General features: G+C 40.6%; 1 protein-coding gene across 1 annotated transcript in view; it reads right to left on the minus strand.

The window, feature by feature from the left end:
* LOC307267520 (uncharacterized protein) overlaps positions 1-26,802 on the minus strand; it is a 67,432-nt gene that overhangs the window by 11,723 nt on the left and 28,907 nt on the right. The window contains exons 18-25 of the mRNA XM_080049856.1: positions 25,470-25,523; positions 18,571-18,618; positions 18,422-18,475; positions 13,823-13,876; positions 10,446-10,499; positions 6,685-6,756; positions 6,295-6,330; positions 3,562-3,606 (exon numbers count right to left, since the gene is read on the minus strand). Coding sequence (XP_079905982.1) covers positions 3,562-3,606; positions 6,295-6,330; positions 6,685-6,756; positions 10,446-10,499; positions 13,823-13,876; positions 18,422-18,475; positions 18,571-18,618; positions 25,470-25,523 — 417 coding nt within the window. The remainder of the gene's footprint in view (positions 1-3,561; positions 3,607-6,294; positions 6,331-6,684; positions 6,757-10,445; positions 10,500-13,822; positions 13,877-18,421; positions 18,476-18,570; positions 18,619-25,469; positions 25,524-26,802) is intronic.

The raw sequence follows: 26,802 nt of genomic DNA on the forward strand, positions 1-26,802 counted from the left end.
CAATTCATGTTTTTTCTCTTTCACTACTTCCCAATTCTCTTTGATGAAAAACCTCAACAAGCTCCCGGGACTTGCATACCAAAAAAAAAAAATGACACATGGATACACATAAGGGGGGAGGCACTTTGGCAACATCAGAGAATACCTGGCTGTTTTGAAATCAGAATTTAAATTGCATGCACGTCCGAAGACTGTTTGACCACGTGTACACACATTGTAAAGTGGAATATATTATCCACACTGATCACCTATAGCAGCATTGGTGGGCACGTTCTAATGTGTCTTTGATGGCCCAATTGTCTGTTTTGGGCCTTCAGTTGCTCTGTTACACAATATGTTACATTCAAACAGAGATAACGAACAGTCTAGAACTTCAGTGACCCTTTTTTCCTGTTGCCAGATGCCTCTCAGCTAAGGTCTCAATCCCACATGTATCTAAAAAGAACACATGCACTTCAACGCAATTGGATCGATACACTGGTAAGCACAGACCATGTAATGCCTTCTGCTTCACTCATTTCTTTTCTGCTGTGCACGCACAACAAGTTTATTTTCCCTTTCTAAGTTCTACGTGTAAACACTGTCTAAAAGCTTTAGCACCACTGTAGCCTAATCCATCCAGTGCAGACAGTAACAGGGGACGGAAGCTGCTGCTGACATGCTGCTTACGTCCGCACATCCGGTGAAGGAAATGCATTATATGGAAGGTGGTAAAAGGGTCACTTTACCTGTAATGGACATGAACAACAACTCTCGCAATCCAGTTCACTTCTGCCTCCTTCTCTAACCCCGCCCTCCGTTTCTCTCTAAAATCTCTGCATTGTTCAGTTCGTCTCACATAACTGCAAGAAAGCACCTTTGTACTTGCGTCCTGAATTATTGTGTACGTAGCATGGTTTTATTTCAGGAAAGCTTGTAAAGACGTCAAAGAGTAACGTGAGAGACTGCAGACAAAAACATTGTTTTATCAAGAACTGGCCAATTTGAAGATGTCTGTTTGTAAGGATATATGATATAATAACCTTCAAAGTAGTGTTAAACATGATAATGGGAACTTTAGTTGATGTAAGTACTTTAGAAGTTGAGGTTTTTGGAGTATTGAAAAAAACTAATGTTGAGATAAATGCCATATAAGATGGTTGTATACAGACGCAAACAAACAAGGTTTATTCATATAAAGGCCTTCATGTACATTTTGGACCGTTTATTTATACTTGTATGAAAGCAGACGTTTAATGGAGGAAAAACAGCCAAAAATAAAATAATTGACCAGTGCTTGACAAAAAACAACGATTTTTGCCTGCAGTGTCTCACATTAAAACAAACTGAGTTATGCGCCTATACGAGCTTACATACACAACAAATCTTTCTTTTGCATTGGGATCTGAACAACCACATTACTTCCCCGTAGGAGACAATTGGTAATAGGGAAGGAAAAGAGAACACGCTGTCTCCAGTCCTATTTATTTTACCCGCTAGGAATTAGGAAGTCTGTCTTAAGACAAAAATGTCATATATAGCTCCGCAGGTGACACACTGGTGATTCACCGCCGATGCATTTAGCCTTGAGAGCGTGTCGCATGGGGTCGTGTGAACATTTTAAGTGCATACTGAGGAACACAATGGCTCCATCCGTTTACAGTGACACAGGCAACACTAAACAACTGTCTTCACATGATGCAATGCAGCTTCTGCTTTGCACACACACACACACACACACTCACAAGCACGTACACACCTCCGACTGAATTCATTGTCTTAACTCCATCCACGGATCTGCCCGATCGATGCCTCTGCGATCAATACGGACCGATTGATTCTTAAATGCTACTCATTTGGAATTGTATCTATAAAAAAGTATCAATTAAAAAAGTGTGGCTTGGAAAGCTGGAAATTTCCGATCACACAGTAATTCACACCATTATGTTTGTTCATTACCAATTATTGACGAGGAGGATTATCCCAGCGTGGATAAACATGTTAAATCAATTATGTAAATCTGCTTCTCTCACCTTACGAAACCTTATTTCATCTTGTAGCCAAGAGCCAATGGTCTCTGCTGACTATTTGGAAAATATTGACCTTTGCTTAATTCTGTTGGCTACTGGAGTGTTTCACATTCGCATCTAAGATTTTACTGATGTCTTCCCTATGGGAGCACATTCTGTTCACAGAGCCCATCTTCTCATGACTTTCTCATTAATAATAGAACTCTTCTTCATTCCACAGGTCCCAGGATTATAATTCGCTCAGAAAAGCCACTCCTGTCATTTGCCTTTCATATTAAAGGAATTGTTTGATATTTTGAGAAAAAAACTTATTTTTACCACAGGCAAAAGATGAAGATGAACCCTTCACATACAATAGTGTGGTGTAACAAGAAAGGTTGTTCCCTGTCTGTCTGTCTGTCTGTCTGTCTGTCTGTCTGTCAGTCTGTCCTAGCTGAATGCTAGCCCAGAATTTGCGATGCCCTCTGACGAACTGGCTCAAAATACTTTTGCGACACTCGTTCTGAAGATATATCACAGAAGCAAGGGAGAACATGGGTAACACTTCATTTCCGACTGTTGAGCTGTTGGAATAACAAATAAATAATCAAACTTACAGCATGGCACTCAACCATGCCTCCCTTGTGGAGCAAAGAGGACACCCACTGATCGTGCTGATTCTTTGGAAATAATAGATTTTTTCTAAAGATGCTGTGAGTGCTCTCTTAGACTTGCTGTCTCTGACCTGTCAGATTACTGTAGTTTGCCTGGTCAGAATGCCTTGCAGTTGCCAAATGTTAGTCTGTAATCTGACCACTGATCTGAAGTGAAATGTTTGCATTACCCTTTACTGTAGTGTCCTTCACACTGCTGCCATGGATCTGAATAGTGATGCTTTGGTTTCATTGAAGTTGAGCTTTAACACCAAAGCTTTGTCCTGAGGAACAATCGCCCTGTAGCCTACAGATTAGCTCGGCTAAAACAGTTACCTTCCTCCCTGTCCCTGCTGAAAGCTACTTTTTAAGACTACATTTGATTTGATTTGACATGACTGTCAGGAGCTTCTATGCTTGTCTTTCTCTCATTTGGTTGTTTTCATCTCTATTTAGATCCTGCTCTACACTGCTGTCAGCTTGCTCCTTTTGGTCTTCTATTGCATTTGTATGTGTTTTTATACGCCGTCTGATTTTAATCTTGTAAAGCAACTTGTAAAGTCACTTTCATAAAAGGTGTTATATTGGTTAAGTCTATTCTCTTCATTTTTATATTGTGACAGAATTGTTAGGGTATCTTGTATCAGGGGGGTTTATGCCGACATACGGACTTTGCAAAAAATAGAACTAAAAATGTAAACTCGAAATCTAACCCAAAAGTAGCTCCTTGCTAGTGAGCATTGGCCAAAGATAAAATCACTATTAATCTTCATACCATGGTGGGGACATTTTGTCACTGCATTAGCACACGTACAGTACATGCAACCAAACACACATATTTAGACCCAGTTGTCCTGCTAGACCTATAGAAAGATAAGCTTGGCTGCCCCCCAGTGGAAACACAATAGCTCTACACTCACAGGTACACCGGGCGTCCCTGGCTCTCCGTCCGTGCCTCTGCCCCCCTGCAAAGAGATACATCTTGATTAACTGAAGGTTTGTGTGAGTTTGTTTACACACGGGCCCTGGCACGGCTTCCTGTGGTGTGTGCATGCGAGGGTGGGATTGAATTGTGTGCAACAACTAGTGCGTTACTGTAGTGTGGGTTAGTAGTGTGTAGTATTACTGTGTGCTGGTCCATGTCTTCATTCCATGAGTGTGTGTGTGTGTGTGCGTGCGTGTGCGTGTGCGTGTGTGAGAAACAAGTGGAGAAGAAAAGGTCATGATTACCACTAGCAGCCAATAAGAGAAACCCAGGGAGAGAAGGGATAGGAATTGGCTAGCGGTGACCTTTAACAAACTTGACTTTTTATCTCGTGTGGCTTTTACTAACTGCATCCAGTAGCACGGGTGACACACCGCTCTGCCTGTTTCCCTGCTCCTCTGAGCTCTCCCTCTCGCTCTCTTTCGCTCTCATGTTTTCCATTAGTGCAATGTAAAAAGGAAGCAGCTGAATCAGATGCCCTCATCACATGCTTTGCTTGTTCAATTTGTGACCGATAATGTGTTCACAATGGCAGAAATTACGAAAGAGCAAAATGTGCTCATGCTAGGCTAGAAAGAGTGGAAGAGCAGGTACGCAGCTAAGGGGATGGATACTCAAAAACAAATGAATAAATTGCATTCACAATTTCCACATGTAGATGTAGTGAGTCTATTCACAGTGAATGAATGCTGCATTAGTTTGGATTGGTTTTCTTACAATTACACTAATTTGAGGATATTGAAGCCCGCTTAAATGTCCCACATATCCTAATTACCACTAAGAGGCTGATGTAAGTCAGTGCAACGTAAAATATATGAGCTGAAGGGGAAAAAACAATATTGCAAAATCGCTATTCATAGTGAAGGAGAATCAAGTAGATAACCAAAGCAGTGATATGCTGCAATGGTTGGGTTACAGTTACAGTGAGTGTCCTTTATATGGGAAATGTTTTATATTATCAAGGTTATATTTCAGGTTTTCTTATATCTGGTTGTGTCTACTGTTAGACACCAGTTTGTAAACGCTGCCAAACTTGGCAATGGCTTTAAAGTAATGTACATTCATTTATGAGTAAAAGTTACGCACGTTAGCTTTAATATCAGGCATAACATAGTTTCCACCTGTGGATTCATTCTCAACTAAGTTTGATATTGTGTGACTAAACTATGGACTCATGTACAGTGTACAGTTAACCCATAAATTGAAGGCTGCAGATTTTTTTGCATTGGAGATAGAAAGAGAAAATGAAAACATGTGGCGAGATAACAATATGAAAAAAATTATTATTATTTTTTCCGCAAAATGTAATGTATGAAGTTCTTCTGAATACCTTGGTACCCAACATTTTCATATAACTTTCTGTATCATACCTCATCATTATCTCTTCCTAGAAGTGCACTGGGAAATCTTTTTTTTTTCAGTCTATCTGGTCCTTAAGATGAATATCATTTTTGAATATGTGATTAAAGGAACCTGTATTTTCACTAGCAAAATTGTAGGGGAAAAAATTACAAAACAAGTAAACCCTTGTGAAAAACCACTCAAAATAGAATGTTCAAAACTTCACCTGGAGGCTTAAGCCCAGTTCAGACCAAAGATGCAACTCCTTGCGTCGAGACGGCTGAGACGTTCTAAAACTGGACCTTGCGATTTGACATGTTGAATCTTCTGCGACGCCTTGCAACGCGCTGCAACGAGCAGTTCACACCGCTGCGATTTATCCCCCGCAACGTTCTAAAACCGTCTCGTCGCAAGCAGTTGCAAGGCGAATCGTTGGTCTGAACTGGGCTTTACACTTTGTCCAATGTCATAAATCTCAGCTCATTTAGTACTTTGAGAATTGCAAAAAAATGAGGGCTGTCAAACGATTACAATTTTTAATCAGATTAATCACAGGGTTCTGTGGATTAATCACGATTAATTTTACCATTCGAAATATGCCCGGAAAATTCAAATTTTCTCTGTGTATTGTTGTATGAACGGAAAAATAAAGGACAGAAGGTGGATATGTACATTTAAAATTAGTATTTTCATTAATTGAATTATCCAAATGATGGTTTTAATACTGAAAATAAGTTTAAATCAAACTAAAATATATACCTACCACACCATAATTCAATTGGTCTGTCTCTTTACTATGTCTTTGGGCAAATATAGGCTATATTATGGCATGTATTTGGTGAATCTATAGGTTGTGCATTCTTGAATGCAACTTGATTACAGTCCGCGGTGTGTGTGTGTGTGTGTGTGTGTGTGTGTGTGTGTGTGTGTGTTTGTTTGTACGTGTGAACACGTCCTAGGGGACTGTTCATTTGTGCCAGGAAGCCGACGTTATGTTGATGTCTACTCACACACACCTCTGAAAACTGCAGACGTTTGTGTCCTCGCGGGCTCTGAACAGAGCGGACAATGTTTCTCCTCCTATTGCTCCCGACATCAACTGTCACCCGCGGCAGTTGATTTTATATACTATCTATGCCCCCGACACAGATGTGACCGTTAGCAGATTAAAACATTAATTGCGATAAAAAAATTAATGCGTTAATTCCAGAAATTAATCACCCTGCGTTAACGCGTTAGTTTTGACAGCCCTAAAAATATATAAAATTCCAGATAGTTGTTGTTGTTGTGGATATTAATGTGTTCAAATGTGAAAAAAGGACAATACCTCCTGTCCTCTGGAGCCTTTGTCTCCTCTCTCCCCCTAAAGATACAAAGAGACAACATAAGACAAATACAGCATGTCAGACAGACTAATCCGGTTTAGGATGTGTTCTACTTCTTTTGAAGTATGAAGGACAACTTTCAGTGCCATTAAAATGAATCACGCCTGCCATCGGAGCCAGATAAATGAATTAAACATGAACAAGTGTGTATGTATCCGTCAACATTTCTATGGTACAACATGTAAATGTACAAACTGTTGACCGCCAAAGCTATAAATCATTCATAATGGGCCGCTTCCATTGCTAATCATAGACTTCATTAAAACCAAACAAAACCATTTGGGTCATTGTTTCTTCTACAGTAGTATCAGGTTATATGAATTGACGCTCACCCAGTGACCTTTGAACCCTGGCAGCCCCATGGAACCAGGCAGCCCTGGGAAACCGGACTCTCCTGCCTCGCCCTGGAAAAAACGTGAAGGAGTAGTGGATGTTTTATGCAATAAGTGGATGGCAATTGAAATGTATTGAAAATCATTGAAATTGTCTAATACAGGATGTAAACAATCCTCTATTCCACATACAAAGACAACAAAAGATCTGGACTTCTTTCTCTAATCTTTTCTTGTTTCATTTATTTAAACAGAGTTTATTAGCAACATTCTGGATGAGGTCTCAACTCAGAGACTTGAGAAAGAAACATTTTCAAAATTATGTGGTAGCCTATATATATATTTTTCAAACTGGCCATTTATTGCACACTGAGATAGAAAACAGGGAAGTAACCGCCATGGCTTTGTTTGAAATCCAACAAGGGACTCTAGTCTAGCAGATAAAAGGAAAAAACTACAAATTGTTAAATATTTAACAAGTTGTCAAAAATATGAAACTTGAGCAGTTTCCAGGTGTGTGTGTGTGTGTGTGTGTGTGTGTGTGTGTGTGTGTGTGTGTGTGCGTGTGCGCATGTTACCTTCTATTTTATCCCATGTTACAGCGAAGAGGAAAACATGTTCCGCTGTAGTAATCAAGGCTAGTTCAATATGGGTTGTGAAGATGTGTTCGAGTGTAAACTTTTCAAGCTTTTTTTTCCTTTTCAGAATCATGAAATCATAATGACGGAAAAAAAAACAAAATAAGTAATTTCGTCTTTGAAGGATGGGGCCCCTTCAAAAATACGGCAAGGTTATTTTATAATTAAGTAGCAGGCGGTGACAACTCATCTTTATTTTTTTGAAACGCTGCAATGGCTGACATTTATGGGGCGTAATTGCTCCGAAAAAAAAAGTCAATTAGAAAAAAGAAGTGGCATTCTAAGTGGTGGAGCTGCCAGTCAAGAAGCATTATCCACGCTGCCGGGGCTTGGTGGAAGTGGCTGGGAGAGGGGAAGAGGCAGAATGAGGTCGCTTTGGAGGAAAAGGGAAAAAAGCCGTGGCCCTGATGGCAACTAGATCCCCTGCAGGAATCAGTGTGGTGCTCACACGAATCCCTCCGCCATATTGAATGTTTAAAAAGCTCTCTCTCTTTTTTTATGTGTCGATTAGTACAGATGAACTGGGCGGAGAAAAAAAAAGTGCAAAAAACAAGTGCTACATGCTTGAGGCAAAGTGGATGGTAGCAGGGCAGAGGCGTGGAGAGTCATGTGAGCACACAAACTGTTCAGCTAAGGAGAGGAGAAAGAGGGCAATGAGTAGTCTTTTGGAGTGTCTCTTGATGTTGAGTGAAGCTGTAATAAAGGTATTGTGCAGAAGACTAATAAAAACGTCATACAACATACATTCGTATTGGTTTTGAATACTACCGCATTTTTGGAATGCAACAGATTTGCTCTTTTGCCAAAAGTCTCCAACATGTATGGTGGAGTTACGTGCTAGTAGACTGTTTGGGTCTCTGTCCAGCCCTAAATAAACCAAAGTGTTTGATCATCTACCTGTATCTGAGATAACTAACTAACTGAGATAACTAGCTAACTCTGAAAACCACACACTTTTATCATCTAGCAAAACTTGGTCTGTAAATGCCTGTAATTATCTGGGGCCGTATTCACAAAACATTCTATCGTAGCGCTAAGAGTACTCCTAAGGAGCACTAACAGTTCTTAGTAAGGAGTAATTTCTTAAAACCTATTCACAAAGCTGCTATGACCAACTTTTACTAAGGAATGGGAGGGACTCCTAAGCTAAGACTAGAGGGCGGTGTTGACCCTGTTGCTATGGATGATGGCATGTTCATACCTTCTATGCCCACAGTGGCTGAGAGGGAATGAGAGCTAAGAGTGAATTTATGATGGAAACACTGTGGGAGATATCCATATCGTGTCGCTGTATTAAATTAAAGAGTTTTTATATACAATTAATGACAAGTGACACTGATTTAACATGAAACCAAAATACTGCAGGGTTTCCCACACATTTGTTCACAATTAACCTACAATAGCGCCACATAGGTCTATTAATTTAAAATGTTACAATGATTTGAATCGGAAAAAATATCCTCATTGAACAGCTGCACGCTGTGCGCTCTCACTGTATTTCTCGCTACGGTGGACTATGTAGCAATAGTCAGACAGCGACAAACCAGGAAATTCAGAATTTAGAAACAACAGCCGTCAAAATCGTAAAGTGCATTCGGAAGGAAAAAGGCGAGACGCACAACTATACAGTAGCGCCTAGGCCTACTCTAGTAACAAATTAAACCCAAACGTGACACCAACAGTAACTTTCAGTGCATCGTAAACCCAAAGCAACTACAGGAAAAGGAACTTAATAAATATTTTTTTTATATAAATATAATAAATATAAATGTGCCTATACTTTCTAAATATAGCTTTACTAAGATCATTAAACCCTTACAGCTATTAAAGGTACCTTTTGTAAAGCTCAATAGCATTAAATCTCTCCAAAATGCCATCAAATGGTTATCAGTGATTTACTCTTAGTGACTTAGGAGTCCTCGAGAGGACTCCTAAGCTTCTCGAGGACTCCTCGAGCTCTTCATAGATTTAGGAGCTAGTTTTAGCGCTAAAATGCTTTGTGAATTACACTTATCTTAAAAAGTTAGGATTCCTAAAATTAGGAGTGAAACGCCCCTTATTTTTGAGAGTTACTCCTAAATCAGCACGTTAGGACCTACTCTTAGCCTTAAAATGTTTTGTGAATACGGCCCGTGATGTCAGAATAAACTAGAAATACCGCCTGGTGGTTATATGCCTAAGCTAAGCATACAGTAGCTGAACAGTGAAAGTACAGAAGTGCTAGGCAATGCTTCAGAGAGGGTGACGCTCCTGAGAAGCTACAATATGGAACAATGTCACTGCCAACTAACAATATGCTAAGTCGCAGTATCCTTTGACCTCCAAAATCTGATGAGTTCAACTTTAAATCCAAGAGTAAGTTTGTGCTTTGTGCTTTGATGCTTTGAAAAAATCCCTCAAAGCATTCTAAATTGTTTTGCTCACAAGATCTCAGGTACTGCCGAAGCTATAGGAGGTATAATTAAAAAATAAATGTGGCATTTTAGAAAATAGACCAAGGCAGAAGGAAAGAAAATAGGCTATGTATACTACATACTGGAAAGGAAGATGCAGTGTTGGACAGCAGTGAAAGCTTAAAGGTGAAGTAAGTGGTTTATTTATGTTAATATAAGTGTAAAATGGGTTAGTCGGACTTTATTCATACAGTGATCACTTACATAATGTGCGCGTTTCAGAAATCCGATCTCTCAGGCAGCTGCTTTGCATGTAATCGGCAAATAAACTTATTTTAGTATCCCGAAATTTTTATCCAATCAGAAGAGAGAACGCTACAAACCAACACTCATCTCACTCATATATAGTATATACACTCCATGGTCTCACTGCCGGTGCACGCCAGAGCAACAGATGGGTGAATGTGGATGCGCCTACAACGGCGGAGTAGGTGAAAATCCTTCCCAATGTCTGTTTGGATGGTTTTTGTCATGTTTCATCACACTTATAGATCTGAGATGATGCTAGATAACTTGCTGCTTGAAGACCGCAGTGCATTAATGTGGTGCCGTAGGGACGAGCAAGGGGACTGCTAACTGCAGCAACTGACAGGTAGTTAGCTAAAAGAACCATTCCGCTTACAGCACCTTTAAGGTTAAAGGACACACTTTAATCCGCTGCTCCACTCACCTTCTGGCCTGGTGGACCAAGAGGACCCGCAACCCCTGGATCTCCACTCTCCCCCTAAAGAAACACACACACACACACACACACACACACACATCAGCACCGCCCTTTACACGGTGAAAACGTGACAGTTTTCCCGTTTTTGGTTTCAAAAGTTAACCCGTTCAGACGCAATTTATTTGAAATCTTCACTCGTACACATGTTTTCAGAGGAAACGGGACGAAATCGCCGGCTACCTTCCTGTTAGGCGTACTTCTAAATAAAAGTCAACTCACATTTGTCCAGTGAAATGCTATTGATATTTAGCCAGTGAAATGCTTTTACTGTGAAGCCGTAGCTTTAATGCTCCTTTTGTTTGAACAGTAACTTAACCGCTGCACGCTGATCCATAGATAGTGTTGTTTAATGTAAAGAGAGCCGTGTCCCTGGCATATAGGTGGTGACACATGTTTATTTTGCTAGAAAAGCCGGCAGAGCACAAATCTTTCCCCAGCCAAAGTGACGGGTGGTCTCAATAACAACTTACTAATCGCTTAAACTAAATTGGCGAGTGTTATAGTTGAGCCCTGCACAACACTCTCCGCTGATTACAGTGATGGTGCCGCGGAGACACCGTGCATGTTATGGTGTCTTCTAACTTTATAACTCGTGTGTTTTGAAAGCAAATGTTATAGACTACGCATGTGTGAAGTGGAGCCGTGACGTCAGCGTTACCAGGGGAAATGGTTTCGCAGTTTACAAGATACCAAAAAAGTTTCCTCCCTGGGAGTTGATCTGATAACTTTGTGGTTTCATGCCTGCGTTTGCTTCATGCACCGTTTCGTGTTTTCGTATAAACAGCACCTTAGTCTGACAATAGCCTTCGTCTGAGGGACCTTCCCACTCCTAATCCTACATTGCAGGGCCTTTACAATAACCATCACAAAAGAGCAGCAGCACACAGGTCAAAAACCCCGGGTATTATCAGAGCCCGGCCTGGTATTTGAATTCATATAGGTGCCGGCGCGCGCGGGCATTCACAAAGAGGGTCGACTGAAGTGGAATATAAATCACAGTGTGTGGTGATTAATCATTATCCTCTCCGCCAGTTCTGCTGCAGCTCTCCTCCCTGTTAAACAGCTGTGCCAAACCCCGCACTATAGGTATGACAGTGGTGCAGCACGCGCACACAACACATTTAAGGGGGAGAGGTAGCCTTTTTCTAAGCACCAAAATGAGACTGCTGCTGTGTGGATACCAGACACCGCAGAGGTTAGGGGGGGAGGGGGGGGTGCAGATTTCGAAGCAGATCGAATACAGTGCTGCCGCAAGCAAAATTGACAATGTAGGGAGTCTGAGCGTGTACTGTAATACACTTTTTTTTCTTATTTGCAACTAAATTGTGCACACTGTAGTTGTTATATGTTAGTTAGTGAGTATGTTTTTAAAGTACTAAAAAAAGGGATCCTTTTCTTCAGTAAAATGATCCATACCACAATGTCAAAGCCTTGATAAGTGCACTTTTGTATCATTTTTGAGTAACTTTGACTGATAGTGATTGATAAGGTTACATGTGAATCTGGTACAATCAAAAGAGAAACAACACATTGTCTCTATTACAAATGAAAAAAAAATCAAGCACTGGTCAACTATGAGTATTATGGCCACTTAGGGTGACTAATAATAGCTTATATTAGGAAACGTTAGATGGATGATACTGTGTTACCGACATTATGACACTACTTAATTCATGATTGTATTACATATCACACTTAAACATGTCGGCGGTTTTATCGCAGGAGTAAAGGATGTACACACAGCGCCATTTTGTATATTAAGGCCACATTGGCCACAGTATAGCAAAGGTTACTCAGTCTCATATACGCTGTACAACACTTCTTCATAATGATCCTGTTTGTAACAGCTCAAATGTAAGGAGCTAAAGATTGGCAGGAAAGAAAGAATGTGACGTATGGCAGAATGACAGTTGTTTTGGGTTCATTTTGCATCAGCCTGATGTTGGTCATGCTTGGTTGAATCAATGTAACCACGGTGGATCATTGTGTGTCACAGCGCTCTTCCCTCTCATACGTTGTTTGTTCCCAACTGTAATTACAGCTGCAGATGGAGCTGGCGCGGCCTTCAAGACTTAAATCAGCTGACACGGAGCTTTCCATTCCATGCAGGTGTAAAAAGCAGGTGCAGATTAAAACACGTTGGGTGAGACTCATCCATAGAATCCTTAGCTCCGTACAAGACTGCTTATTTTAAATTCATGTAACAAATGCTAGGGTAATTACAAGTGCTTATTTATGGGTATGTTTTTATTTATTTATGTGTGCGTGTCCTGACGGATCAAATCACCCAAATTGTGCAAAGGTGCCATTGTGCTGAAAATAGGCCCCCTGCTCCTCGCTCCCGGCACACACAGTCGTGGAGCCAATTTTCATATGCATGAAACTCATTTACTCCCCGTCTCCTTCCATCTCGTGTGTCGCGCTGAGTATACAAATTCCAAAGGGGGACAAGAAAAACGCATCTCAAGGTCATGAATATGTCCTCGTGCTCTTGTCTTTGCAAAGAAAAAAACAGAGCAGTCCCAAAACTGAGAGGTAAGCTAACCTTCACCTTTAAATGGGTGATTTAAAGGTGAAGGTTAGCTTACCTCTCAGTTTTGGGGCTTAAGGTCGAGATAGCGGTGTCTGTTGCTTTCATTTCCACTGTTCTTATTTTAACTTACTCAATCTTAAATAATCCATCTAATGAAGTTTAGTATCTTTGAACCTCACTTTGCATGACTGTTTAAAAAAAGGAAAAACTTAAAGGTGGAGTCAGCGATTCTGGAGAACGCTTGTTGTCAAAATCACTTTAAGTTAGAATCAGTGAATATCTCCTCATGATCTGCTACCTGTAGGAACTGTTAGTGCAATGAAAACAATCTGGTATTAATACATAGGCTCTGTAAACAGGCATGTTGCTATACAGTATGATGGGCCCCCTTTGTTTACATACCCTTTCTTTACAGAGGGTAGGCTGTGTATGAACACCAGATTTCTTTCAGCGCACACACAGGGTTTGAGGTGAGGGATCGTGAGGAGAGAATCGATCATTTGACATAACGTGATTTCGCCAGAATTGCTGACTCCAGCCGCAAATCTACATTCACACACGCCAACAGTCCAAATATGAACCGAATGGCCTACTAACATATTCAAAACACTTTTATACCAAACAAGTTGACTCCCTCTTTCGCAACAAAAATAATTCACTTTTCTCCAAGGGAACATCAAGAGAACAGGGAGGGATGGTCCGACGTTAGTCCGGGCTCAGAATAGCCCGAGTGGCTAGGGAGCAGCGGGCCATTAGCATAATAAGTAATTATAACGTTCAACACACAGACCTTGGGACCATCTCGGCCGGTCTCTCCTGGTGGACCCTGGGGCCCATGGATTCCCTGGACAGAGAGAGATAGGAGGAAGAGGTGGGGAGGAAGGGAGTGAGAGAGAGAGAGGGAGGGAGAGAGAGAATGGATGAGATGAAAGAGACAGACACAGTGCTCTGGGCCCCAATGAGACAGGCTGCGTGACGGCTTAGTCAGGAGGCACTGGGGGAGAAATGAGATGGCTCAGGTCCACTCACACACATTCACATTCACATACAAACTCATCCACGGCAGCCACATTTTTACACAAATGTTCCAAACAACGACCCCCCCCCTCCCCCCCTTGATTACAGACAAAAAGCCGGGCTTGTGATTTTTAGCCAGGCTGAATCAGATGTAGATATCATGGAAATAACATGGAAATAAAAGTAACAGAGGAGTTGATGTAGATAGTTCTTAACGTCTGTGGTAATGTTGCTGAGGTTGCTGACGTTAACCTAAATATAACCTAAACATTTTTATTTATTTTTGCTTGTTGCCTCACTCTCGTGTTCAAGACAAGGCGAGAGAAACCATTTATTTAATTGCGCATCATTTTTGAAGAAGAAATGGGCAACGGACGCTAATCGCTAGTTCGGCTTAGCTCAATATTGGTAGTCGATGAGTAGCGTTAGCCTGCCTCTGCTGACAATCAGAAGATAATCTATACAACGTCACTTAATGGTCATGTGTGCTTGCTTTGACTCTTTTATTTACCAAGTTATGTTCGGTCAATATTTTTCTGCACTTCTTCATTTTAGAATCAAATACATACCAGGAAAAAAACATTACCAAATTTCCACCAGCTGTAAATACTGTGGAAACAATGGATATTCCAATTGTAAGTTGGTCTATTTTGAGTTTAGCCTGTAACCTAAATACAGAAATAATGATGTGCGCTTTGGCATTGGGAGCAACTTTCAAGTTCTACTGTAGGCAAGCTAGAGAGGAGTTATTAAGGGCTAATGATAACAGTTTACATCAGAGAAAAGACTTAATCCATTACATACTCAATTGTAGCATGGCACCGCCCGCCTATGTACTTCTGCTCAATTTTCATTTCCCTTCAGCAGTCAGTCTGGGTCTGCGGTATATTTTTAGGTTTTCTCAGCCAGATTTCTGCCAGTCCAATCAGCGAACAGAGGGAGTGGCTCAGAAGCCGGCGCATGAAATACGTCACGACCAAACGTTATGCGATTGGTTGGCAGATCCAGAGTGGCACTTGGCAAATCCAATAGTTTTAAACTTCAACAGACACCCGCCTTTAAGTGAGTTTACATTTGTCAATTGAGCGATTCCAGACCTTCTGTACAGATTAAACGCAATACGATGGTCTGGTAGGACCAGGCTAACTCAATTGTGTGTTTGATTTCGGAAAAATATTACATCACTATTTTAGTATGGCATTGATTGAGAGTGTTTACTCAGTGTATGGGAGCCCGTAGTACCAGTTGGAGAACCCCATACTAAATGTGATAAGTGAAAAGCAGTAGTCGTGACAATAAAGCCAGGGACATAAAAAAAATACATAATTTCCTGTCTATTGATTAACAAGGAGGCAGGCGAGGAGTGTGCACATTTGAAATGCCAAATTTGATTGGTGTCGGCAGGTCAACTGACAATTAGTTTGACTTCTATGTATATTTATTATCCCGCGATTGTATGCGGTTGCCTGGATACAAGTCGTGGCTCATCCTGCCTATTCCCCCTGACTCTGTGTTTGTATATATGTGTGTGTGTGTGTGTGTGTGTGTGTGTGTGTGTGTGTGTGTGTGTGTGTGTGTGTGTGTGTGTGTGTGCCTGTATGTGTGTGTGTGTGTTCAGCGGTCAGCGGCCCATTGCAGGCATAATGTCATATCAGTGCTCTGTTCCACTGACAAGAATAGAAAGAAGGGGATGAAGATGAAGCTTGTGTTTGTGGAAAGGTGACCTCTGTCCACTTAGATCATTGCAGCAAGCCACACTGACGTTAACCAGAAGAGAAAGCAGGATGCAGTCTAAAAAGGGGCCGCATTTAAATTCAAACAATATTTTTTATTTTCATTCAGTCCAATTTGAGGCGAGACACAGGCAGGCAAAAACATTGTTTTTTTCAAGCATTGCTCAATTTTGAGATTTCATGCTATTGTGCTTCCATAGCATGTCTTCTTTCATACTAGTATAAATATAAGGTCCAAAAGGTACATTTTGGTGTTCATTGACTTAACCTTTGTCTTTTTGCGTCTGTATATTTCTCCTATGCAACCATCTTTAACGGCAATAATCTCAACATGTGTTTTTTTCAATACTCTGAACCTTAGATCTCAACTTCTTAGCACTTATGTCAACAATACGTTACATAATCATTATTAGCACTATACCCTGATGGTTATTACAGAAGGATCTCTTCATATGTTGTTAATTGTCAGATTCATGATAAAAAAAAATCTGAAAAACATGCCAACATTTTTTTTTTTAGGAACTTTACATGTATTTTGTTCTTATTTATAAAATAAAAAAGGCTGTTTCCAAAAGCTGTTCAATAAAAACTTTGGACATTAATATCTTGTAAAAAATGTAATAAAGATTTTAATCCTGGCTTTATCCTACGTCTCAATGTTTGTTTTGTTTTCATACATACTTTATATTAACTCAAACATTTCTGAAAAATTGTCATAGTGTAAGCAATTAACTAGCAAAGTTTCATGATGATATTCATCATTTTTAAATATTTACTCTATTCACCTTCAGGGTCTCGCCTTAAGTTTGAAATTGATTTAGGCTCAGGATTAGCTAAATATAATGACTTATTTACAGTTTAAAATGTTGAATCATGCATATACAATTAATCTAAACAGGTTTCCACATTACAAATGTGTCCTTGTTTAATGGCTATCCATTAATTATACACTGTATTCCGCTCTACTCTATCTACAGTGTCTGTCTATGACCACAAGAGGGCGGCATAGCTACAAAAGCACTCTCCAATGAGCAACATGGAGGAGGACTGTGTGTGTCACAATGCTTTGCTGTAATTGCATCTGGCCATGTGTGATCTTATTTACCAGAGGGGAGTGCCCTTACTGTGTTTTACGGCCGTAGCCCCACACACACTCATCTGACTTTGGCTCTAAATTAACAACCACTCCCCCACCTTAATGGCATTGCTAAATAAACCAAAAGGACTCATATGGTGCCTTAGCAAAATTAATGATCTCATTATGAGCCCACTGCAGAGAGGGTAATGTGAGCGCTTTAATGATTGGAATTGTAGAGTAGGAGATAAGACTGCATTGCTCAAAGACACATGTGTAAACAGATGGCCTCTGTTACACACTTGTCCCAGAGGTAACAATACGAACAATGTATTTAAAGGAAGAGTTGAATTATTTATTTTTTAGCCTCAATCTCTGGTTAAAGACAAGGCCAGCGAAACCGTTCAATTAACTGTTTGTGTGATTTTGAAGAAAAAATGGGCAAAGGACACCAATCTTTTAGTTAGCTTAGCTGAAATACTGGTAGTCAATGGGATGCGTAGCCTCTCTCCGCCAACAGTCAGAAGATAAACATTACACCTTCACGGTCCTGTGTGCTTGTTGTGACTACTTACAATGATCAGAAACGAGGTGCCTCATGGAAAGCCCATGTGGCTACCTGCTAGGTTTCTTGTGGACAAGGTTACATTTGACCAATGTTCCTACCCACATCGCCAATTAGGACATTCTTTTGGACGTTGATTTTGTTTTACTGTTGACTCCCAGTTTGTAATGCCAAATTCCCTACAGCATGTTCCTTGGTCGAACAGAGTTACACATAGCTACCTCTATGTTGCCAGCTGCTTCTTTTCACCATCCAGCATAGAGCTTGAAGTAAAGGCCTTCATATTCTTCAAACAAATTAGTTCACAGGACATTTGATCATGTCCGAGGGCAAGATTGTTTTCCAACTGTTCCAAAGGGTCTCAATTGAAAATTCCAGCCTCATTGCCTTCGTTTGACTGCATCTCTCTACCCAGTCTTTGTACAAGAATCATGTGTCATTGTATTGTAAGAGAAAGGGTTGAAAGAGACGTTTCACGCATTTGTAAACTTGGCCAACTGTTCCTTAAAGCAGGCGTGACTGTCCTCTATAGAAAGTTACAGAAAATGATTGATTCCTCATTCTGACCGGGAGGTTCAGAAGCTGTTACCATAACTACAAGGCTCATGTTAAGTTACGTCTATAGCTATGGCAGTGTTCTACATGTATTGAGTACCAGGTCATTTAAGAAACCCCCATTATAATTCAAAAGTATGTTTTGGTGAATATGGGACAGTAAAAAGCTATAATATGGATCAAACAGACCCTTTCCCTGACCTATTAAGTCTATTTTGGCCCCAGATGGGTTGTTAATGGAGTTGTGTTGGACCACAAATTGACTCATGTGAGTAATCAATCATTCAAAAATGCACGCTTGGATGATATCTCACTTGTAACCCTGTCAATAAGTGAGAACATTTTTGATTATTTTCAATAATTATTGTCATGCAGAACGTTGACTGGAGGTACACAAATGTCAGCATGCTTAAGAAAACTGAAAGAGTAGGATGTTTTACCAACCGGTGTTTGGCTTATTCCAGATGGTCCTGGGGGCCCAGGTAACCCTCTCTCTCCCTGGGAAGACAACCAAGAATGCAGGATAAAAACAACCGATGGGATAATGAAGTGAAAAACGATTTCTAACAAGTTATTTTCCAGTCACTTGTTACCTGTTGTCCCTTTGGGCCCGCCTCCATGCCAGGAGGTCCCTGGACACCCTATGGAAGACAGAGTTATGTAATGTCAAGTATTCAACACAGTTTCAATGGGGATTTGAAGTATCTCATTTTTAACATTCAAATCCACCATAATGTGTGACCTTTGTCATTCTAATACACAAAGGATAGAATCCATAATCATTCTGGCATCTCTGTGACCATGTGTGTTCGCTCTCTTATGCACATATTGTCCACACTGGAAGCACTTAGCCATGATTTCTATGGTGTAATAGAACAGAATATCCTTCCACCCAAGGTCCACTCACTCACTTTTTGACCGTATAACACAGTCTCCATTCATGTCTGTTTAGATGGCATGGCACTGTGCTGTACTGTGTACTGATTCCCCCATTATTCTGAGCTCTTCTTGGACTTGTCATCAATGTTGGCCTTAACGTTGAGCCTGACAGCTTATTTACTACGACAGAACCAAACTCGCCTCAAGGTCCACTTACTGGCATCATTTTGAAAATGAAGAATATGGCATATCATCGGAAAAAGACCTTGGATGGAGATTGTTTTTGTAAACTGATGTTTTCCGTGGTCAAGAATGGGCCGTCAAGCTCCCGTATTCTGGCAATTCTAACCAGTTGTCAGCTGCAACTGCTTCAGGTTCAGTACTCTTGGATGCATACTACTGTAACCTTGTGACACTTGTACACTGCTTTAACTAATAGCCAACTGAAGAAGCCATTGTTTTTTTTCAGCAAATTATCTCTGATAAGTCCACTTTGCACAACCTGCTCAGCACGAAACTGCAGACATACAGACAGTGGTAGTGTATAAACCTTCCCTGTGCCCAATGGGATAATAAGTCATGCAAAAAACTAGGTCTACTTACTCTTCTGTATCAAATCTCAACCGAGGGTATAGAGATCTATCAATCAGGTAAAGTTAACACATCATGAATGTATCATGAAAATCAAGTCAGTGTTCTTTACTGTACAACTGTATTTAATCCACAAAATCCTATTTCACTTTCCGTTCCACTGGAATATGACAATAATAAAACGCCCCATTTGGTGCCGTATAAAATCTTGGAACATTGAGCCCTGGGATCATTTGGAAGACCCCAACACAGTTAGCGACTAGCTAGTGAAGAAAGTGAAACATTTAACAGCTGAAGAACCAGATACATGAATACTAATGTTGGCCTGTGACTGCCGGATGTTTTAATAAGCAACAGTTCACTTAAGCATTTGGCATATCAAGGTGATAAAATGTTAATGTCGTGTTTATGTTGTGCTAATGTTGTTGCTGCACTGCCCACATAAGTAGATCAAACACTCCAACGGTTAGTGTTGTTGTTTAGCCAACAGATAAATGATATGCACCTCTCCATTCCAAGTCAACACTTTCGGAGTTTAAACACTCCTGAAAACTGAAGAGGTCAGTAAAAACCCAACGGTATGATGCTGCTTGCATGGAACATTGCCACACCACTTTGTGTGACAGCACTGCTTTTTGTGCTTTCTGCCACAGGAAATAATGGATGCAAAGCAGGTTGCAAAATTTTGGTCATTTTGGGGGGGGGGGGGGTATCTAGACAGGTTTTTCAAATTTTGTTTCTTTTGAAATACAAAACAGACTGATTGAAATGCCACTCCAATTTATATGAAGAGAAAAGCCTGTCTCTGCTGCCATTACTGTGTCTCGACAAGTAGATCCTCGCAATAACCTCTCGTAACCTCTGGAGAGGGTATACTGATATATTAAGTCAATGTAAATACGGGTCACATTAAGTGATGCCCTGTCATGTCGTTATGCACCATCAGTCAGATGTTAGCCTATGATCAAGGAATGGTTAAAAGGCTCTGTTCAATAGTCCCTACCTGCCGTGCCAATACAAATGCATCATACTGAAGGATCAAAGTGCTTTTGGATTCAGACTATGTGAACCTGCACTGATGATTCCACTGCAGATAAGTTGACTGTGTGTGTGTGTGTGTGTGTGTGTGTGTGTGTGTGTGTGTGTGTGTGTGTGTGTGTGTGTGTGTGTGTGTGTGTGTGTGTGTGTGTGTGTGTGTGTGTGTGTGTGTGTGTGTGTGTGTGTGTGTGTGTGTGTGTGTGTGTGTGTGTGTGTGTGTGATAAAGTCAATGGAGTATAATCCTCGGGGTTTAAATAAGTCTGATAGATCCGGATGTCAGCGGGTGTCTGACATGGTGGCTTTACTTCAGTAACAACATCGGGGCTTTTCATTTTCTAACAGATAGAAGACTTCCTGTGTGTTTTCGATGTTAGCAATTCCTTATAGACGGCACTAATTTAATTGAAATGGTTCGCCAGACCATGGAGGAAGGTGATGTCAGATTCATGTCATCATCACAGAATAGTCACAAATTGTGGTTGTGAAACAAGCATTGTTCTATACTGGCTATATGGGGGTATTGAATGTCAGATTTTGAATGGAATTGCCTGGTTTCTTCCAATAAATAATGATACATCGCGTATTGTATACATATCAGTTTATAATACTGTTCATTAGCTTACACAAATGGTTGTTAATGTCGCAAAGTAGAATCTGGATCCATGAACAGAAAAAAATGATTTGACGATTAGTTGACTAGACAAAATTTGAGCAGACAGATTCGACTATATACATTTATTATATGAAAATTGCATTATTTTCACGTAATAAATTCGATGTACAAATGTACATGTATGGGGTTGTTTGCTGTTACAGGTCATCTATGACCATCAGAGGAACATTGTGACTCTTTCGTCAACATTCAAAAGTTCCTCGTCGGATGTTTAGAGTATGAGATGCATCACTTTTTCCTTTGAAAACATGAGCTCCATTAAGGGCGATAACAAATATTTCACCTGGGAAAAATCACATTAGGGCGAAGCGGGCCCTGCATCATACCATTCATCTCACTCATCCGTCCCTCATCAGCGTACCCGCAAGCCTGTGGACTAAGGAGGATATGAGATCTGTTCTTGGCGCATTGGGGTTAAACACACACCATCATACCTTCACCCTGAGGTGAGCAGAGGGCAGAGAGGGGAAGGGTGGGACGACAGACGCACTATGAGACCAGGGGAGAAAATAACCAATAAGACCAAGTGCTCTAAATTCTTGACTATAATTGCCCTTTTACACCTACTTTGGTTGGTCCCAACTCTGTGACTTTTCCATTTGAGACAAACAAAAACTAAAGTTAACCTCTCCCAGACCAGGTATCCCGTGTGAAATTTGTTTTTGCATGGTTCAAACCTTCGGACCAATTACAGGTTGTTTCGACCACCTTATTGACAACGTCAGACGCATGCACTTCTACAACCCAATCAATGTCAAGTATGGGGCTTATACAGTAACTTACACTATAAGCATCTTTCAGAGACATTTTAAAATATAAATAATGTATCTGTACAGTACAGCACAGCACAGGTTACAAAGGCTAATGGATAGAGAAAACTAAATCAATCATTTTAAGAATATAATTAGTTGCTCCGACATGATGTCCCAATGAAAATGAAGTCTTTGTCTGTGTCAGTTTCTTCTGGGGGCTACCTGTGGCAGTGGACAAACTTCATAGCCAATCAGAAGGTCATGGTCAGTGCATTCAATCGACCAATCAGAGGAGGGCGGAATCAGCCACACTCTACTTTAACTCCGCCTCCGATGTCTCGAAAGTCAATTTGTCAAGCGACGGACATCGCATGCGCATAAACTGACAGTGCACGTATAGTCTGACAACAAAGCAACCGTTGAGCAGTCGCATGTGTGTAGAGGGTCAAGCACGCTCTCGTCATTGCCTTCTGCCTCCTGTTGCAGAAATGCGGCCACACACCGATGCAATTTGTCTGCATGTTCAACTTGTAAAACAAATCTAATGCAATACATTAGAAAGCCAGAATCAATTTGACTTGTATTATCTCATAAGTCAGCCCCAGGTAATGGAATATAAAATAACTGTTTTCCAAAAGTGTGTGCGATTGAACAGGAAAAGAGTTGATCTGGACATTACAGACATGTGCAGGAGCTGGTTTCTCAGCTGTCATTGACTGGTATAACATGTTTAGCCTAGCTTAGCACAGAGTACAAACAAACTAAAAAAAACCTGTCCACCCAAAATATTACGTATAAATATGCCAATGAAGATCTGTGTAGATTCTAATTGCATTACGTTTCTGTAGAGGCACAAAACGCCCGAAAATCCCATCCGACACAAAAGAACATCACCTCTGACCCAGCTGGAGGAAAGGGCAACATTTTCAGGTTATTATAATTCATTCATAATATTTTCTGCAGCATTTCAGCTTTGCTCACCAACCCTCATTCAGGGATATATTGAAATATATGTATTTAAGCATTGTTTGCCTGTTTGTGTTAGTCTGCCAATCCAACAGCATACAATAGATGTGGAGACGGTTTAATACAGCCTCTGTTACAAGGCAATAACAACTGGGACAATTTAGTATAGTAAAACTATTTGCAATAATAAAAACGCTTGCATACACTGTGTTTGTTTCCAAGTGTTCCATGTAAACTGCAGTCTGATTAGGAAGGGAGGGTTTGGGTCTGGGATGAAGTGGGGAGCTGCTCTGCACGCAATGCTGTGGCTCTGCGGAAGTGTGTTTGTGTGTGTGTATTATTGTCTGTGTGTGTGTGTGTGTGTGTGTGTGTGTGTGTGTGTGTGTGTGTGTGTGTGTGTGTGTGTGTGTGTGTGTGTGTGTGTGAGGGTGTGTGTGTGTGAGGGTGTGGGGGTTCACGCGCTTATGTTAACATAGCTGTCCAATGTATTTAGCAGTGTCACTGTGTGTCTGGATATCAACACTCGAGGCAGTGTAATTAACAAAGACAGGAATAACAATCTTCAAGAGTGTGTTTTTTTATGTGTACATAAGTCGAAATGTGTGTGTGTGTGTGTGTGTGTGTGTGTGTGTGTGTGTGTGTGTGTGTGTGTGTGTGTGTGTGTGTGTGTGTGTGTGTGTGTGTGTGTGTGCGTGTGCTTTGCTTCACACACCGCCTCCTAAAAGATTGAGTGTGAGGTTGCGGGGTGTGACGGTGATGAGTTTACCAGCCTGACGCGCGCGGACAGACAGGATGTTAAAGTGTGAACATTTAGTGAACATAAACACGCCATAACATTCAACCATTCTGTTGGCAGCCTTTCAGCTGGACCTGCGCTCTCTTCTAGTCTTTTCTTTTCCCCTTAGTGTAAAAGTAAAAGCGCCCAAAATTATGGCCAATCACTTAGTCCACAGGCTGTGTGTGAAGAGTAGTCAAGTCAAGCCAAACTTTACTGTCAATTCCTGCAATATGTGCCAGACATACACAGTGCCAGAGTATGGAATAGCGTGGCACATTTCAAAGCATAACTGGGTAGCTTCTACTGGAACATTCCTAACTGCTTACATTCACATAATGCAATATGCAATATTTTTGTTTTGATGGGAGAAATAAATCGTCAAAAAGGTTATGGAGATTTGTGTTTGGTTGATCATATCTTGGTTATTTGTCCCATATAACAAAGCCTTTTTCATTTCCCTTTACAGAGGTGTCTCATTTGTAATAATAATAATATCTTAGTTTTATGTAGCGCCTTTCAAGAAACCCAAGGACGCTTTACAAAAGTCCAGGGGGATGAAAAGAAGGACATTTTTCAGAATCCTGAGGGTAAAAGGTACCCTATGCAGATTATGTTTTCTTCCCTTGTGTACATACAACATTTGCTAAATGGAAGGGGGCAAAGTTAACTGAGGCCAAATGCAACGTAAAGAGATTGTTGGATGAGCAGCACAGCAGATTTTAGCTGGGGTCCCAGTGAAATTGGTCAAATTTCTCTAGCAATGTTAAACAGAGTATTCTCCTGTTGGTTTTGAAGCAGTCTGTGTGTGTGTGTGTGTGTGTGTGTGCGTGCGTGCGTGCGTGCGTGCGTGCGTGGTGTGTGCACGTATGTGTGTGCATGTATAGTGTATCCCTTAGCCAAAGCCTGTTCAAAGCATAGGCAAAATAATTAAATAGTTTGGCGTGTTGAGCGCTCGGGAGCTCTGGAACGAGCAAAGTGTGAAGTGTGTTGTGCAGTGTTCTGTGTAAATGTGTGGTCTCCAAGGACATAATCAGGGTTATTGTGGCAGAAGACATTATACAGCGGTTATCTCAGGCTGAGTAGTACTTAGCAGTGACGAGCAAATTGATTTTGACATTTGAAATTAGTGGAGGGCCTCTTTATAATATGAGGTCGTTTCAGATGGCCTGTCATGGCCTTTCAAAAGTTTTTATAATATTTTAAAAACAGTCAAACCAGGATAATCACTTAGTCTATTAGAGTTATTTCTATTTAGTTTAATTGACTTTTTTTGTGTTGAATTACTGTAATCGTTTCCATAAAAAGAAAAGTGTGCCAAAAGAAATATTGTCTACATGTTGCCAGATCATTTCATTTTCTATCTAGCTTGTTACCTCATTGCCAATGTGCAGACACAACGATGAGTCGACAGTTTTGTACATTCAATGTGTCCTATTGAGTTCACTTATACATCTGCAGTGTGAGTGTGTGTGGGCAACGGGTTTACTAGCACACAGCAGCAGTGTGTAAAAAGCGCCAATGAATCCGAGTTCTCATGTTTATATCCTGATTGCTCTTTCCTTCAAACCTTTATGGGACCTTGTAAAAAAAAGTAGCCGCTTGTTCTGTCCACAGACTGCTGAGTTAACAGGAACGGTGCTCTCCCTGCATTCACCAGCAGCAGCCATAACACTTTGTTAATTCTGCTCTAATAAACTCTATTAAGACATTATTCTGACTGGTTTCATTACAGAGAAGTGTTTGAACTTCAATATTAAACAACCTAACCCCTTCAAACAGTTGAGAGATATCACATTAAATCACTATCAACTTACCGGAGCACCTTGAGTTCCATCAGCGCCGACAGGCCCTGGGTCTCCACTCTCTCCCTGTGGACAAAACATACACCATTTTAGAAAACTGTTGTTATTGGCGAGTTAAGCATTTTTTGGACGGCATCTGATTATCTACATTTCTTTCAATTTGCTGATGAAGGCTGTGAGATGTAGTTGAAAGTTCAGAAAAAAAGCTTATAAGATGACTAAGGTCTGGCTGCAAGCGTAAACAGTAGCCTATTGGTATACTAGGGGGCCCCTCAGGTAATGTTGAGTTTTGCCTCACTGATAAATATTTTCACCCATTCAAGTGTAGATTTAAAAACCCATCAATACCTTTTAAGTCTGTTCTGGTTAAAAAAATTCATGGTTGATTCTTACCAATATAGTAATTCCCAGCTAGTGTCTAATGTAAAAGCTCCTCCATTCTCATCTGATGCAAAATCATACCATAGTCATCACACAACATAACAAGGTATGTGTGTTGCTTCTGCAGTCTGATTTTTTGCACATTGCTCAACAGTGAGATGCTAATATAATATACTATACAACATATTTGTCCTTAAACCTGTTAAGACCAGTGGTTTAAACAAAAGGACAATATGCACATAAGTAGAACTATGCAGTGGATGAGCTGGTTTAGATTCATACACTGCAACACACACTTTGCTACTTTAGCTTGAACCTCCGCATCCATTTTTTTGCTTTCTCCCTAAGTTGTAATCAATATAAAGCACTTTGAACTTCATCTGATCTGGGACATTAAATGTGGGAACAGTTTGGAGTCCAAGGGAATCCAAGGGCATTGTTTGAATTTCGCGTGACATGAGTTTATCTGCGACCGTGCATGTCACTGGCGCACAAGCTGCATCTTATGTGGCTATACTCCTAGGGTCAGAGGGTTGTACGGAGTCGGGCCGCTTGTTAAATATAAAAAATGAAAAGCAACCAACTAACAATATTTCAAGCCACGACTTGATATGCAAATAAAGTTTATACCGTCACGAGGACACCAAAAACACCACTGTATGGTTTTGCTCCCAGACCTCTATATACTTTTTTAATTTGTTAAGTGGTATGTGAATAGATTCCAGTGTGTACAGCTGCGATACAGTGGCGCTGGCAATGAATATGTGAAACAAGCTGTTAAATATACTGTGGGGCTTCAAGCCATTCATTTGTGAAGTTGCACGCTCATCCCAAAGTTGTACAAACCACTTGATATATAATCTGGGTTTTGTGGGATCATAAAAATAATCATCAACGTAAACTTTACCTTTAAAATTTGCATGAGTCAGTTAAAGGTGGAGTCAGCGATTCTGTAGAGCGTTTG

The sequence above is a fragment of the Ammodytes marinus genome (assembly GCF_949987685.1).
Source record: "Ammodytes marinus genome assembly, chromosome: 21".
Lineage (NCBI taxonomy): Eukaryota > Metazoa > Chordata > Actinopteri > Uranoscopiformes > Ammodytidae > Ammodytes > Ammodytes marinus.